The 14,805-nt window shown below is 31.3% G+C and overlaps 2 protein-coding genes, 1 non-coding gene and 1 pseudogene across 9 annotated transcripts; 1 reads left to right on the top strand and 3 right to left on the bottom strand.

Moving 5' to 3' along the window:
* Positions 1 to 2,112: 2,112 nt before the first annotated feature.
* Positions 2,113 to 4,002, bottom strand: LOC148202788 (uncharacterized). Of its 3 annotated transcripts, none has more exons than XR_015784767.1 (3): positions 3,097 to 4,002; positions 2,469 to 2,637; positions 2,113 to 2,386 (listed from the first exon to the last, which is right to left on the bottom strand). XR_015784767.1 is itself a non-coding variant. In XM_088108665.1 (2 exons), the coding sequence occupies exon 1, from the start codon at positions 3,915 to 3,917 to the stop codon at positions 3,123 to 3,125; it is 795 nt and encodes a 264-aa protein (XP_087964791.1). In that variant the 5' UTR covers positions 3,918 to 4,001; the 3' UTR covers positions 2,113 to 2,386; positions 3,097 to 3,122. The 3 variants fall into 3 exon arrangements, 1 of the variants encoding a protein (XP_087964791.1); XR_015784768.1 differs by having other exon boundaries at positions 2,469 to 2,631; XM_088108665.1 differs by lacking the exon at positions 2,469 to 2,637 and having other exon boundaries at positions 3,097 to 4,001.
* A 2,201-nt stretch (positions 4,003 to 6,203) lies between these two features.
* On the top strand, positions 6,204 to 6,275 carry TRNAQ-CUG (transfer RNA glutamine (anticodon CUG)). The gene has a single exon. It is a non-coding gene; the product is annotated as a tRNA-Gln (tRNA).
* Positions 6,276 to 7,311: 1,036 nt separating this feature from the next.
* On the bottom strand, positions 7,312 to 10,059 carry LOC124835616 (Tetratricopeptide repeat (TPR)-like superfamily protein). 2 transcript variants are annotated; one of them, XM_047310589.2, is made up of 2 exons: positions 9,936 to 10,059; positions 7,312 to 9,467 (listed from the first exon to the last, which is right to left on the bottom strand). In XM_047310589.2, exon 2 carries the CDS (start codon positions 9,206 to 9,208, stop codon positions 7,433 to 7,435), a length of 1,776 nt encoding a protein of 591 aa, XP_047166545.2. In that variant the 5' UTR covers positions 9,209 to 9,467; positions 9,936 to 10,059; the 3' UTR covers positions 7,312 to 7,432. The 2 variants fall into 2 exon arrangements, with proteins under 2 accessions (XP_047166545.2, XP_047166544.2); XM_047310588.2 differs by having other exon boundaries at positions 7,312 to 9,515; positions 9,936 to 10,010.
* Positions 10,060 to 11,835: 1,776 nt separating this feature from the next.
* Positions 11,836 to 14,111, bottom strand: LOC124835617 (UPF0496 protein At4g34320 pseudogene; annotated as a pseudogene). Of its 3 annotated transcripts, XR_015785223.1 has the most exons (3): positions 13,907 to 14,110; positions 13,734 to 13,824; positions 11,836 to 13,265 (listed from the first exon to the last, which is right to left on the bottom strand). The product of XR_015785223.1 is annotated as a UPF0496 protein At4g34320 pseudogene, transcript variant X2 (transcript). The 3 variants fall into 3 exon arrangements; XR_015785224.1 differs by having other exon boundaries at positions 13,780 to 14,111; XR_015785222.1 differs by having other exon boundaries at positions 13,734 to 14,110.
* Between the last annotated feature and the right edge of the window lie 694 nt (positions 14,112 to 14,805).

The following is a 14,805-nucleotide window of genomic DNA, read 5'->3' as shown; positions in this document are numbered from 1 at the left end:
TAAAGTGAAGAAAAACTAATTAGACTCAGTTATTTTCAATTTTAAGATATTGAATTCATTACCACCATTTTCTCTCTCTCTCTCTCTCTCTCTCTCTTCCACCAAACCAAACAACATAATAGAAATGTAGTCATTGGGTGGTAAACCATAGAAGAAGAACAAAAATAAGTTTGTTGGGTAATGTTAGGTTAATGAATAATTTCATGCATGCAGTTGAAAATTGGTGTGACAAAAGATATGATTAGGTGGAATATGATATAATTGGATATGATATGAGGTGGGGGAAAAGTTGAACATTAGTTTGGTGGCCAATTGAAAAGATAGCCATTCATAATTCATACCTAACTTTGTGTGCTACCATTAATGTTCCATGCAACATTAATTACCAAAGGCATGTAGCACCATAAGTGGTGGGGTAATACTAAAAAATTTCTCATATGCTTATTTTGACAATTTTTATGTAAGGATGTGGAAATTATGGAATTATAATTGTTGATTGAGAAGTTTAAAAAAAAAATTAACTACGTAATATTTTTGTTAATGTTATTGTGGCATATTTTAATCATTATTTGTAATTTTAATTTTTTTTAGAGCGTTCATATTCAATAAATTTTTTGTTTAAAAATATTTTTTGAAATAAATATCGAGACTTTGGTACATTCGTAAAATGGGTCAAAATAAATCAGATTATGATGTTAATTTGAGTGGCAAGAGAAAAGGACAAAGAGAGGTATGAATAGCGAAATCTATCACTTGGACATGTAATTTGGGTTTAAAGGCCCGTGAAAAAAGTTAATTACTTTATATAGTCCTATGTTTTTCTACTGCACTCCTCTTTTTCTAAATACCTATTTTGCCCTTTTTGATTTATATATTTTCAGAGCTTAAATTACTCCATTTTTTTGTTGCTCTCCACTGATGCACTTGAGCTATTGGTCTGGAAATTGTTTTTGAAAAAATTACTTTTAGATATGATGGTTTAGCTAATTCTTGTGGTACCATTTGGTGTTTTTTTTATTAAACGTATTCAAATAGAAGTAAACCTGTAATTAGTTTTGGAGTATTTTTATGTTGTGTAGTCAAGAATTGTGCATTCTAAAGGATGCAATGTATTTCTTATTATACACACTCGGTAATCTAATTTTTTAAGTAAATTTTATATTTTGAGTTTACCAATCTAAAAAGTACAATCTATATTCTAGATGTGCAATTATAAATACAATTTATTTATTTTTTGTTTTAGTTTGGTCCATAAAATAAAAGTTACAAGTTTAACATAAATGATTATGCGATGACATAAATAATTATGCGCTTGAATTGTGAAGATAATTATATTTGACAAAAATGGATTATCTTTTGGAATGAAATATCAAGTGAAGTTTATATATTGACCTGTATAGATAAAATTCCTTAAATCATTATGAGACATTAGCTGATAATTAATTAAATGATATTGAAGTAAAATATTCATAACAAATGATGATGTAATTATTTTATCGAAAATATGATAAGTGACATTTTTTTATGTCTTGTGCGTATAGGTTATTAGTATGTGATATAACCTACTTGAATAGGTATGTGGAATATCTTTTAAACTTGTCATCGCGTAGTATGATAAAATCCATGAAAAAAAAATGTGTTATTAGGTTGTGAAAAAGGTAAAAAATATAGGAGTTGTAAAAGGATTTTATAACTCAGTACATTTTAAACAAGAAATTGCAATCCGATTATATACTTTTATGCAATGGAAGAGAATGAATTGTAAAGTTATTATGTGAAAATCATACTCATGAAGTGATGGATACATTAATAAATAATCTATGTTTAATTAATGTATCAATACATTTGTTAATATTATTATAGCATAATTATAATCTCTATTTAAACTTTATTGATTTAGTATATTCATCATTTTAAGATATTCAAATTCATTAGCTTATGCTTAAAATATTTTTTTTAAAGTAAATATTTAGACCGTGCGTTTATGAAGTGAGTGCAAGATGATTCAGTTGTTCAATATTCTTGCATCACATGGCTTACTCTTAAGACAAAAAAAATAAGTTTGAACGGGTAGGAGAATAAGAAAAAGAGAGGTGGGAATAGTAAAATCTATCACGAGAATATGGACTTTGGGTTTAAAGGATAGAATTGAATATGGGGATTTCTTTTTACACTACCATCGTTTTCTCGTGCATCTCATGCTACCACCCCATTATTGCCCTCCACCAAATGTGTTGCTGCTACTATTGTGAAAGGTACAATAATATTTATGTTTTTGGCTTCTCTTTCGAATACATGGTCAAGATTAACGGTTTGAGTTGTATTATGTCGTTTAAAATCCAAATGCTATCTTAGTTTTTGTTCGTCCAAATCGTTTGAAAGGTACCTACAAAAAATACTTTGTTGTTAAAGTCAGTTTGACGTTCAATATATAGTAATTAATACAATAATTAATGCATGTAACCTACAAAGGTAATAATGTCGATTGTGCATCTTTCTTTGTTTGAAAAGTCTTCCGGAGGAAGCGGTTGAGAGTACAAGATGATGTATTCTCTTCATCAATGTCATTATCAGTGGCATCTCTAGTCCAGAGATCAACTAAGTGAAGTTTGGGCTTGGTTGGCAGCGTGACTACAACTACAAATACAAATAATAAAACTGACAGCTCTGATAGTGCTAAGCTTGTCACTAAGATAGACGTTAACATTGTTAACGAGGGGTGAATTGAACCTCCCAATCGTCCCTAGCTACGATTGGGCATCCGCGACGTTTTTTAGTACATAACTCATTTTCGCTGGGGTTAAAAATTGATGGACTGGACCGAGCAAACATACATAATCAAAGTTTCTTCACAAGTGAATTAATCACTTCTCTAATAATTAATTTGCACCACACTTGAATTGATATATACAACATCACCTCACTTCTCAATTTATAGTGAATCAATAAATTATTGTATGGTTGATCACAATGTAGTCCATCTCAACCAATATTTACAAATCACATTTTTTTTTTAATTTACATAAATCCAAAGATTTCATATATAGTATATCACTTGTAAAACAAGATAAGATGATCAATATGATATAGACAGACCGTATAAGAATTTCTCCTTCCAAATGTCAAGCTCGCGAGACCAACGATCCTACAATGCCGGCGATAAGAGCAGTGGGATCACCTAGCACTGCCGACACCACCACCTGAATAGCCACTCCGGCCACCTCACAACACTTCCTCACCCTACCACCTTTCCCCCCTTTCCCCTTGTGGCAACCACTCTCAACGACACTCTTCAACCCCCTACCTTCATGCCAACTCTCCACCACCATATCCCTCACACACGCCACATGCAAGTTATACCTCTTGCATGACGACCTATAGCTCCACCCCCGCCCCTTCTGCCCGCACCGGTGACATGTTGAGCTCACCGTCCGATACAAGAGCAGTCTTACCTCATTTTTATCACTACCTTTCTTATTGTCGTCACTGCCTATAACTGTTGGCAGCTTGGCACAACAAGGATGGAGGTCGAAACCACATGAGAAGCAGTGGTAGAGAAAGCCTTTAACGGGTTTCTCGCAAGCATTGCAATAACGGGGAGTGTCACCAGGAGGATGAGAAAGAAAGTGGAAGGAACATTTAGGGTAAAAAGGGTGGAAAAGTGAAGGAGAAGGAATGGAACAGTGAGTATGAAGGTCGAAGTCGCATAGGGAACAACTATAGCGTGAGCCTATGCCTAGTTCCTTGCAACCATCACATTGGAAGGGGGATTCAGAGTAGTCAAACATTAGCTTGTGTTGTTTGTGGCTGAAGTGAGATATCTCGTTGAATTTCTTGTTGGGTGTTGTTTCATGGTGATCATGATGGTGTTTCTGGTGTTTAGGGTTTTGGGAATTGGACTTGAATGAAATGTACATGGTTAATTTGAATGTGATGTTTTGATTATGGTTGTTTAGGAAAGTTTTTGGAGTGAAGTGTGAGAGTGGGAAACCTATATATACACACAAGGTATGAAATACTTTTATGGATGAATTTGTGGTCTTTATTAGTAGATGAAGGTGATGGTGAAGATAGAAAAATGGTGAGGTGAAGGGAATCCATGCATGAAGGGAGAAAGAGGCAGACATAAGGCATATCATTATTTAGGTCTTGTGCCCCCACAAGAGAATATATCCCTAAGTTTTTCTTTTCTTTTCTTTGGAGGATATATATTGATATTCTTAATTAACCATAAACCTAATGTTCGAAAGATTAGGCCAATAAATTTTGTAATATATTATATAATTAATGACCGAGAGAATGAAAGCGTGGATGTGTGATCCTACGAGGCATGATATGCACGCAACATAAAGTTTTGAAAGAAGAAAAGAACGAAGGCATAAATTCTTTATCCCAATAATTTAACTTTTATAGCTTCTAACCTTCTAACTACAATTGGATATATGCTTTTCATGAAGACAAATTTTAATTTTAAAAAACTTCTTTATCGTGAAGCTAGCACTTCTTTTTTCTATACTGTCTTGAAATTTTATGAATATTGCAAAGAACAAAAAATAAATTAAGTGCCAAAAACAAAAACAAAAAATAGTTGTTACGACAAAATATACAATTATTAAGGTGATAGTTTTTTATTTTTTTGAAAATTATAAACATACACATTGTAATCTTTCTACACCTTTCTAACATTTAACAAAATACCAATGTTTTAATTTTTTTTCTTAACTTGATTCCTCTCATATTTTATATTTAAAAATAAAAATGATCTTTTATTAATGTTGAATCGGTGTAGAATAAAATATGCAGTTATTTTTAACGTGGTTTTTCTGAGAAAAAAAAGGGTTACAACTCCCATACACGTATATATATTTGTTTAAACTTCACAGAAACTGAATTTGAATTTAAGAAATATAATTAAGTTAAATAATCATATAAAAATTTTATTATGAAAAAGAAACTGTTGACACGTGTCACGAGGAGAGTGGTGTTTGAGTAGTAGGCGAGATGAATGATTGGAGAGAATCTATACACTGTCTCTTTAAGAACAAAGCGAAGAGAATAAAGTAACCTAGCCGAACAAGAATAATTAAGGAGGTTTTTGTTTTTGTTCCTCTTTTATCTACTTTCATATTTTGACCATTGTTTTCTTTTACCTCTCAAACAAAACAAGCATTATGAATCTTCCAGAAAGTGCAACTCATTTGTTTTGATACTTACTTCATCCAATTGCACTTGCAGGAGAATCTTACTATGTCTCAGATAGGTTGAAAGGAAATAAATTTTGAGAGTGAAAACAAAATATTTTTTTAATGAATTATTTGTTTATTCCTAAATTATTTTCATTATGTTTAATATAGTTTTTTTATTAATTTAACCTATAATAAATTATGGTTAATTTTTTACTAGATGTTGGTATAAAAGATTTGGTTTCGCAATGTGTTATATAACATGGTGAATCAATATTTGTAAGAAAAATTTGTACTGAATATATATATATATATATATATATATATATATATATATATATATATATATATATAAAAGACAATATACGTAAAATTATTTTAATTACTTAAAAAAATTTCACGACATATATTAATGAAAGAAAATTAAACTGGTCCAAAAAATTGGTTATTATTTGTTTAATAAATTATCACTTCTAAAAGAAAGGTCCATTGACTCACATAAATTTGTAAATATTTTGGTCCTGCCAAATTAATGAGTCTATGAATTAACATATAAAATAAAGGAAGTACGTAAATGTAAGACGGATCAAACGGTGGATCAATCAAGCTGTCTGACCATCCCAATTACATATATTTATATATAAGAATATTTTTATATTAAATTGTGGTTTTGACTTTTAATTTTTATCTCAATATTTTTCTCTCTTTTTCCACAATTTTAATTAAAATATTTTAAAAAAATTATCAAAACTTTAATTTTACAAATAGTTTATTTTATTTTTATATTTTATTCTATTAAATTATTTTTATTGTAAAATAATTATTTTAAGGTTAATATTCAGTTGGTTTAAAATTAAAAACTATGTAAAATTAAAAATTATACTAGAATACTTAATTTCTAAAAGTGTAAACATATAAATAAAATAAAATCACGTTAAATATTAAAGAGAACCACCTGGGAAAATAACATGATTAGAAAGCTATATAGAAAATGTTTAATATTAGGATTATGTATGCAACGGTCCCATGGTCTAGTGGTCAGGACATTGGACTCTGAATCCAGTAACCCGAGTTCAAATCTCGGTGGGACCTTTTTCTTTATTTTTCACTTTTTTTCTATTTTTTTTTCTTTATAATAAACAAAGAGAGGGCTGTTACACAAACCTTTGGGAGAAATAATTCAGAATACACAATTTAATAAATAACAATAGCAGAACATTATAAACAAGTATAAAATAAATTACATTGAAAGTTTATTTATCCTTTTTTTCTAAGCTTTATGAGCATCAAAATTTAACGGTCGTTATCATATATATAAACTTCACTTATTTCAAAAACATAGTTTTATCATTTGAATACACGTTAATGTTTCCCTTTTCTATTAAAAAGTAATATATATTAATAAGATTATAACCATGTACTCAGTATTTAAAGAAAAATTAACTATACACTATTGAGGATATTTATAAGAAAATTATTCAAGTTACATTGTTTATTTTTAAAATTATACCTTTATTAAAGATTATATATTATATAAATTATCATAAAAAAATATTCTTACTGAGACATAGAATTGAAGGAGGCAAATCCTAACAAAAAAAAAAGTTATTTTAAAAATTTCTCTTAAATGTAAAGACTAAAATTTTAAAATATTCCAGTTTAAATTATAATTACGTCAAATCCTTTTGTCAGTAGGTGAGTCACACTCCATCAAGCTCAATAACTTCTAAACTTAGAAAATAATGAATTTGACACAAGTAAATACATAGTCTGCTCGTAAGTAAAAGACGTTAATTCTTGAATAGTTCTCCTGTTAGGCATACAACATCAAATCTCTGGTTCCGCAATCAAACTTCACACATATCTAGACTCTCAATTCAGAGTTTATTCAAGCATGAATATTTAGTTCAATGTTTACACTAAAGAAGGCAGGTTTCATTGTTCTTGTGAAGGAAAACTAGAGAAGACATTTAATCCAAATAGATAAACTCTGCTGTTTTTATATAAGGAAAATAACTCATTTGCTTACAAAAAGACCACAAATTTAGATTTAAAAACTGATAGAACATCAGCAGACAAGTTGCAACTTCAAGATGTACAATCGGAAGTTTCAAGAATGATAACAAACTTTAAAAGAAACATATACACTGAAATTATATCTTAACGGTTACAAGAGAAACTAAAAAATGTTCTCCAGTTTATTGGTCATAGATGGTAAATAGAAGATACAAACAACACAATCAGTTATATCAATTCCTCTCTATGATCTTCTCCAAACATAAGTCAGGAAACTGAAAACCATCCCTGCTAAATTTACTCACCAAAGAATGAATTGTGCTTTCTTTTAGTCTATATCCTATTCTAAACATGAACTCTAAAACAACCAAAATGTCATCCAACCTATCTTCTTGTGATAGACTGTTAATCAGGAACTCAAAAGTCTGTTCCTGGGGTTTCAGCTTCCAACTCGGCATGTTTAACAACCACTCCATTCCCTGCAGAGAATGTCCTTCTTTGCATAACCCAGTTATAATATAATCATACGTACTGGCTATTGGTTGCAAATGCTTATCCTGCATATCCTTCCACAGCCTAATCGCACCCTGTGTGTCTCCTTCTTCACATAATCTTTTAATAAGAGGATTAAGAGAGGAAACTGATGGCTTTAATCCCTGTGCCAGCAGTTCATTTAATAATTTTCTTGCCTGAACCAGCTCCCCATTATTGCACAGGCCTTTAATAAGAGAATTGTATGTAATCAAATCACGAACAATGCCCTTCTGAACCATTTCTTCAAACAAGCTATGTGCTTCATCTGTCCTTCCATGCAAACACAAACCTGAAATCATTGTGGTATAGCAAACTGTGGTTTCTGCATAACCTCTGCTGCACATATCCTCAAAGATCTTCCTTGCCCCAACAAGATCACCAATCTTAAAATACCGATGCATCATTATATTATAGGTGTATTCATTTGGCTGAAATCCTTTTTTAATCATCTCAAACCACATTTTCCTGGCTTCCCCAGGCATTTCCATCTCACAGAGACCCTTGATCACAGTTGTGTACATAACCCTGTCTGGGAAATATCCTCTGTCCTTGAGATCATTAAATACCCGGAAACCCTCAGAGTTCTTCCTTTTCAGGAGTCCATTTATGATTTCTTGATAAGTAAAGATATCGGGATTGCATTGTCTGGCAATCATAATATGAAGGATCTCAGATACTCGAGCATATTGTCTCTCCTTACAAAACCCCCTAATAAGTGCATTGAAAACAACATTGTCAGGAAGTAAGCCATTTTCCAGAAGTTCCCTAAGAAGTTCATACCCTTTCAAAGCTTTGTTTTCTGCACAGAATGCCATTATCAGATATCCAGCAGTTTCCACATTAATGCTAGCAGCAACACCGGATTCCGTCATCTGTTCATACAATGTCGAAACAAAATCAGTCCTCCCAGCCCTCCAGCAACTCAAGAGACATGCATTCCAAGTTGCTACGGAGGGGCAAAACCCAACCTGTTTCAACATATCAACTGCATCTTCAACCATCCCAGCCCTTCCGAGACACTGAATATAACCCTCCAAGGAAGCAGGCTCCGGAGTGAAGCCCGGGTAATCAAGCAATAACTTTGCTGTTTTGCAGGCTCCAGCATCCACAAGCGAACAGAAGAGGGCACTGCAAGATGATTGGTCAGGTGAGAAACCACAAGAAGAGCACAGCCAGTGAAAGAAACGGAGGGAGAGGAAGGCATTGTTCTGGTGGTTAAGATAAAGGAGGAAGAAAGAGGGTTCAGAAAAATTGAAAGATGGATACAGGGAAAGAAGGGTGTCCTCCCATCGGGCCTTTGTTCGTGTAATCCTACAAATTTCATGGATAAAGTTGCAATCTTTAGCATCGAGGTTTTCGGTGGGAAGATCATGATACCCTAGTTTGGTCTCTGAGGAGAGGTTTCGGAATTGGGCAAATCTTCGACAGAAGAGGGTCACAGAAGAATACATTGGAGTTCCCCTCACCATTGTCATCTTGCAGCTCAAAAAATTAGTATAAGAGGAAGAAACAAAAATCAAATGAAAAAGCTTGGTGGAGCTTTTCGATGGACCTGAGCTCCATCAGACTAGCCCCTGCCCAAACCACTGAACAGGAGGGGATTATGAGTGTACAAGGTTCCGCCAACTCCTTGCTACCATTTCATTATTTATGAACTTCAGTGTTCAAACACACAACCATTGAAATTTAATCCATCAGAAGTAGATTTGTTGTAGCAGAGAGCTGAGAAATCTGCTATTGAATTGAAAAAGACAGATTATAGTTCTCAATTCAATTATCCATCTGCTTGACAAGATCAAAGTCAAAATGAAGCATGTATTTAGTCCAGAAAGAAGATAATTTTTCTCAAACTCAATCAGAATCAATTAGCATACCCTAACATTATCATTAAGCCAAATAACTTTTCGGACTCCGAACTAGAATAATTAACAAATTGAAATCTTAGGAACTCTCAAGACCTGAATAGTGTTTTACCCCAAAAATTAATTGAATCACAGAAACCTAAAACTTTGTTCACATAAAGAGGTGGCTGGAAAATTAAAGCCATGTTGATAAATACTGAAACAGCAATGCGAAACTTGCATGAATGAATAAAAGCTAAAATATTTCAAAATCTCAAGGCGTAGAAGGTGGATTGCTAAAAAAAATGCATTGAATCAGAAATAAAAACACGAATGGATTGAGAGAAGGAAACGAAAGTACCTTTGTGAAAGAGTGAGTGTTGCAGTGAGAGGGAGAGGATCCACCGTAGACACGAATTGCAATGAGAGGTTAACGGCTGAGATAGATTAAAATACGAAGTCTAAACACATCATGGTAGTTTTTGTTCTTGCTTTTTTAATTTGATTGTTGTAAAATGAAGAAGTATTTAAATACAAAAATAAAGATAGTTATTTTCCTTAATTTCAATAAGGTTAAATTTACGATACTTTAATTTAAATGAAAATCCATCACCTTTTTATTTTATTTTGAGTGAAGTACGATTTTACTAGCCTTTTATTTTAATTTATTTATTATCGTTAACTTTTTTGTTAATTGAGACCTAACTATTATTTTATCTTGTTATCTTTCATATTGCATCCATATTTTAAGAAATATAAAATTTTGTGATTAAAATAAAATAATATTAGACTAATATAAAATAACAAATGATTTTTATTACTTCAATATTATTTTATATTATACATAAAATTTCAATTTCTTAGCACATGGAAACAAGACAAGAGAACAACCATACTACTCTATTAACAAAAAAAGTTAAACAAAATTTAATTAAAAATGAAAAAAAAATAATCACTCACAAAAAGTTAACAAAAACTGGATTAAATTTTTTAAAATTTACAAAAAAAAATTAAAACTTAATTAACTCTGCTATGTTTAACTCTTCATTTATACACACAAAATGTATCTTCAATCTAGTAAAATCATAAACAATAACATAAATATCAATTATTATTTTTTAAATATTTAAAAGAACAAATGTTGAAATGGTAAATTATTGTATTACTAAAAGATATCCTTTTCATCCTTTAATGTAAAAATTTCCAGCTACTTTATTGAGAAAAAAAAAATGAAAGATATTTTATTGTTTTAGAAAAATTGAACGTGTAAATATATATAATGTTATAATTTACAATTAGTTAATTGAATAATTAAATAAGAGAAACTAATGAGTCAAAATATATAGTAATTTTTTCTTAAATGCCAAATTAATTTTATACATAAAAAGTAGGTAAGTAGCATAATAGAATAAAAATACATAAAAGAAATATGGGTTAAATATGTTTTTAGTCCCTAAACTATTGGTCGTTTCTGGTTTTCGTCCCTGTTGTAAAATAAGGTACAATTTGGTCGTCATTAACGTTCGTTTTAGTCCTCGAAAACTAAACACGGTTTAAAAATTTGGTCCTCATTTAGCAAGAGGACTAAAACCAAAATTCCGAAGATTAAAACGAACGTTTCGAAAAGAATGAGGACCAAATTGTACCTTACTTTAAAAGAGGGACGAAAACTAAAAACAGCCAATAGATTAGGGACTAAAAGCATATTTAACCCAAGAAATATATTGCTTAAACTTCTTATATCTTGTAAAATATTATCTTGTTCTGAAAAAAATTGATATTTAACTGACTGACACATTTATAATGTTTTAAAACAGAGTGCAAAAAAAATGGTTCACTCTTTCTATGTATGCTTTCTTACTATAGATTCTTAATCATACGCAATATAATGTTTTCTAGAAATTTGAAGTGTGTTTTCTCCTTAATCATACACAATATAATGTTATTGTAAATAATATACATTTCTTTAATTAATACATTCCAAACTTTATCTTCATAAGATTGGATTCTAACAATTAAATTTTAAATACATTTTAGATCATCCTAATTAAATATATTAGTATATATTTTTTCTTAAGACATAAGAAATACATATTATTGTCATCATCTTATCTTATATTATTATAATGACGCGAGTGTGTAAAAACAACCAATTGAGTAGTAAACAATTAGCATTGCTAGCCTATTCTATTTCTTTATTTTTTTGTTCTCTTACCAATTAAACTGTAAAACAAATATTAGAACTTATAACAAAACTTGGATCAAACAATGTGCTACACACAAATGTATATATCTCACAAAATAATAATAATAATAATAAATACATGAATTGGTGTAATATTGTCTCAAAAGAATAAGTTTTAGCTTCCTACACAAACCAAAGTACTACATGTCAGCAATTTTTCCATTATTTACAGCATAAACACAACTTTCATGAATCAATAATATCTGGAAATCATGAAATTTCACAAGAAACAGAAACAGAACAAATGAACTGTCTTAGAAGCAAGAGTTACTGGAACAGTTGTAGCTTTAAGTGTGGGGAAGCTTTATGATTTTTTGTAGAACCACAGTTCTAGCTCTTATAATGTCTCTGCTACAAGTATCAGCTTGCCCTCCTAAATCTTCAACATTCTTCATAAAAACTTCCAACTTCTTCTTGATCTCTTCTATTGCAACCTTCACAGCATCATCCTCAATGGCAAATTTCACATTCTGCAGAAGAGATTCAATCTCAATTTCCAACCTATCAATGAGGACCCGAATGTTGTCCAAGTCCTTTATAGCAACATAGGTTCCAACTTGCATCGAGACAATTACTTCCTTCTGTCCTCTCACAACAGTTTCATAGTTCTTCAACAAGGAGTCAATCCACTTTCCCATTGAACCAATTGGGACTGCAGTAACAGCAGCTAGAGCAGCTGCAACATGTGGAGTAGCAATTGCTGCAGCCACAATTGAACAGATCAACACAGCAGCAACTGTAGCCACAAATATCATACTTGATACTTTCCTCCAGGTGTGGATTTGTTTAGCTTTCTTATCAAGCTTGCTTTGTCTCACTCGCAATTTCTCAAGCATGAGTATCTGCTGGTTGTAAATAGATTGATACATTTGGAAGAATTCTTCACTGAAAGGGTCACCAGCTGCCTTGAAATTCTTCAGTTCCTGTAATGTTCTGATATAGCGCTTCTCTCCCAACCCGGTTTCCTCCTCAAATTGTTGAAGGGCCACAAGAATAAGCAATTGGCTATCCCTGACTCGTTTCAGGCCCTTCTCCAATGCAGTGCAGAAATCTAGAGTCTGCAAGCTGTTATCAAAGTACTCCTCAACAAGTTCAAACAGTTCTCGATTCTTCCATATATCTTTCTTGCAGTCTAAGATCACCTTGACAACTTCCTGATTCATTTCCAGAAGGCACTCTGTGACTTGTTTCAGAGACTCAAAAGAAAGGGACCGAACCTCAACTCCAACTGCCAGAGTATTCATGACTTGATTCGCTCGAGCTTGGACTGTGGTATCAAAAGACTGCAAATCAGAATCAAGTTTCCATGCATCCTCATATGACCTCAGTTCAGTTGCCATATCTGTATTGAAGTTAATTCCGGATGATGTTTCATGGGTCTTCTTGCTCATGTGTAACCCCATTCTTTCAATTCAAATGATCTAATAAAGAATTCAAACTCAGTACCTGTTTATCAGAAGAAGAAATTAGTTCCATCAAGAAATTCCTTAACTGATAGGTAAAGTTCAAAGGTGTCCAGTTTGTGATTAAAGGTGCACAAATAATCTTGGCCTAATCCCACTAAAATTTGAGGGTAAATACAATCTATTTCAAACAAGCTAATATAGACATTGCTACATACATGACAAACCCTAACATATCACAATCAACTTCAAACAAATCAACTAGTGGATACAAATGCTATTTCAGATATTTGCACCCATAAGTAACATTACCACATCACAATCAACTTCAAACAAACAAATACTCTGTAGAATTTTTTTCACACATTAAAAACTTCGCAACATCAACATCAGCATCAAACAAATAAAGAAACCCTTCACCACACAAATCACAATACTTCATTTACAAAGAATTGTGAACAATTAGAACAAAACAAGAAGACCCAGATGACCAATTTTGCAAAATACAAACCTTTGAGAGCAATTGAAGAAAACAAGAATTTGCAGAGAGTGATTACTTTTGATCTAATGATAAATTATGGCGTCACCCTTTTGATCTATTTCTGAAAAGGGAAAAGAATTTCAGAGGCTCAATGTAGGGAATTTAAGACCTTGAAGAAAGCTGAACACCTGTTACTTATTTACCACAAATTTGGGGGCTTTGAGATGTGAGCCAAACAATAACTTGCAAGCATAAGAAAAATTCTGCACAAACGCGTGAAGCAAACCAAAACAAGCTAAGATCGTACTCTTAACGCGCAAAAAGCATTGAAGAGAAACAGTGACAAGGGTTCACGAAAACAGAAACAAAGTGAGTAGCACAAGTGTGAACGTAGGACTTATTGAGTAACATAAAACGTAGGACTTATAGAGTATCTGTTGAGACGTGTTTTTGATTTAGAAGACCCCTCTAAAATCTTGTTTTTATCCACGTGACAAATACTTTATTATGATAAATACTTTATAGTATACTGATGAAATAATTATAAACAAATTATTTTTATTGTTTTTCTCTTTTTCACTAATATAAATGTAAACAATTTTAGACACATATAATAATAATAATTTAATTAGATAATAACAAAATATTTATATTATCAATATATATATATATATATATATATATATATATATATATAATTAGATTTATTTCCTTTTATATCAAATGTCAAGAAAAAGACATCATGTTTGTCAATAAAGTTTGATGAGATTATGTATTATTTCATGAAAAAGACGTAAATGTTAGCTTTATCTAAATAATATTTCGTCCCCATTATCTGGAAACAAACAAAAACATTAAATTGTTCATTTAATTCTGGATCTAACCATGATTAAACAAATGGAACATTCTAAGTTATACATCAAAATCTGTTATATTAAGATGGTATTAGAGAAAAAAAGTACTAGATAAAAAGGAGGATAAGATAACATTCCAAATTGATGCAAGACCCGTGGAAGTTGAATTTTGGAAGCATCTCAACTTAGTTACTTGCTAGCCAAGACGAATATCAAATTACACCATACACTCAAATAAAAAGTAAAAT

The sequence above is a fragment of the Vigna umbellata genome, chromosome 3, assembly GCF_029865625.1.
Source record: "Vigna umbellata cultivar VRB3 chromosome 3, Vumbellata_1.0, whole genome shotgun sequence".
Classification (NCBI taxonomy): Eukaryota; Viridiplantae; Streptophyta; class Magnoliopsida; order Fabales; family Fabaceae; genus Vigna; species Vigna umbellata.
This window is presented reverse-complemented; position numbering and strand designations above follow the sequence as displayed.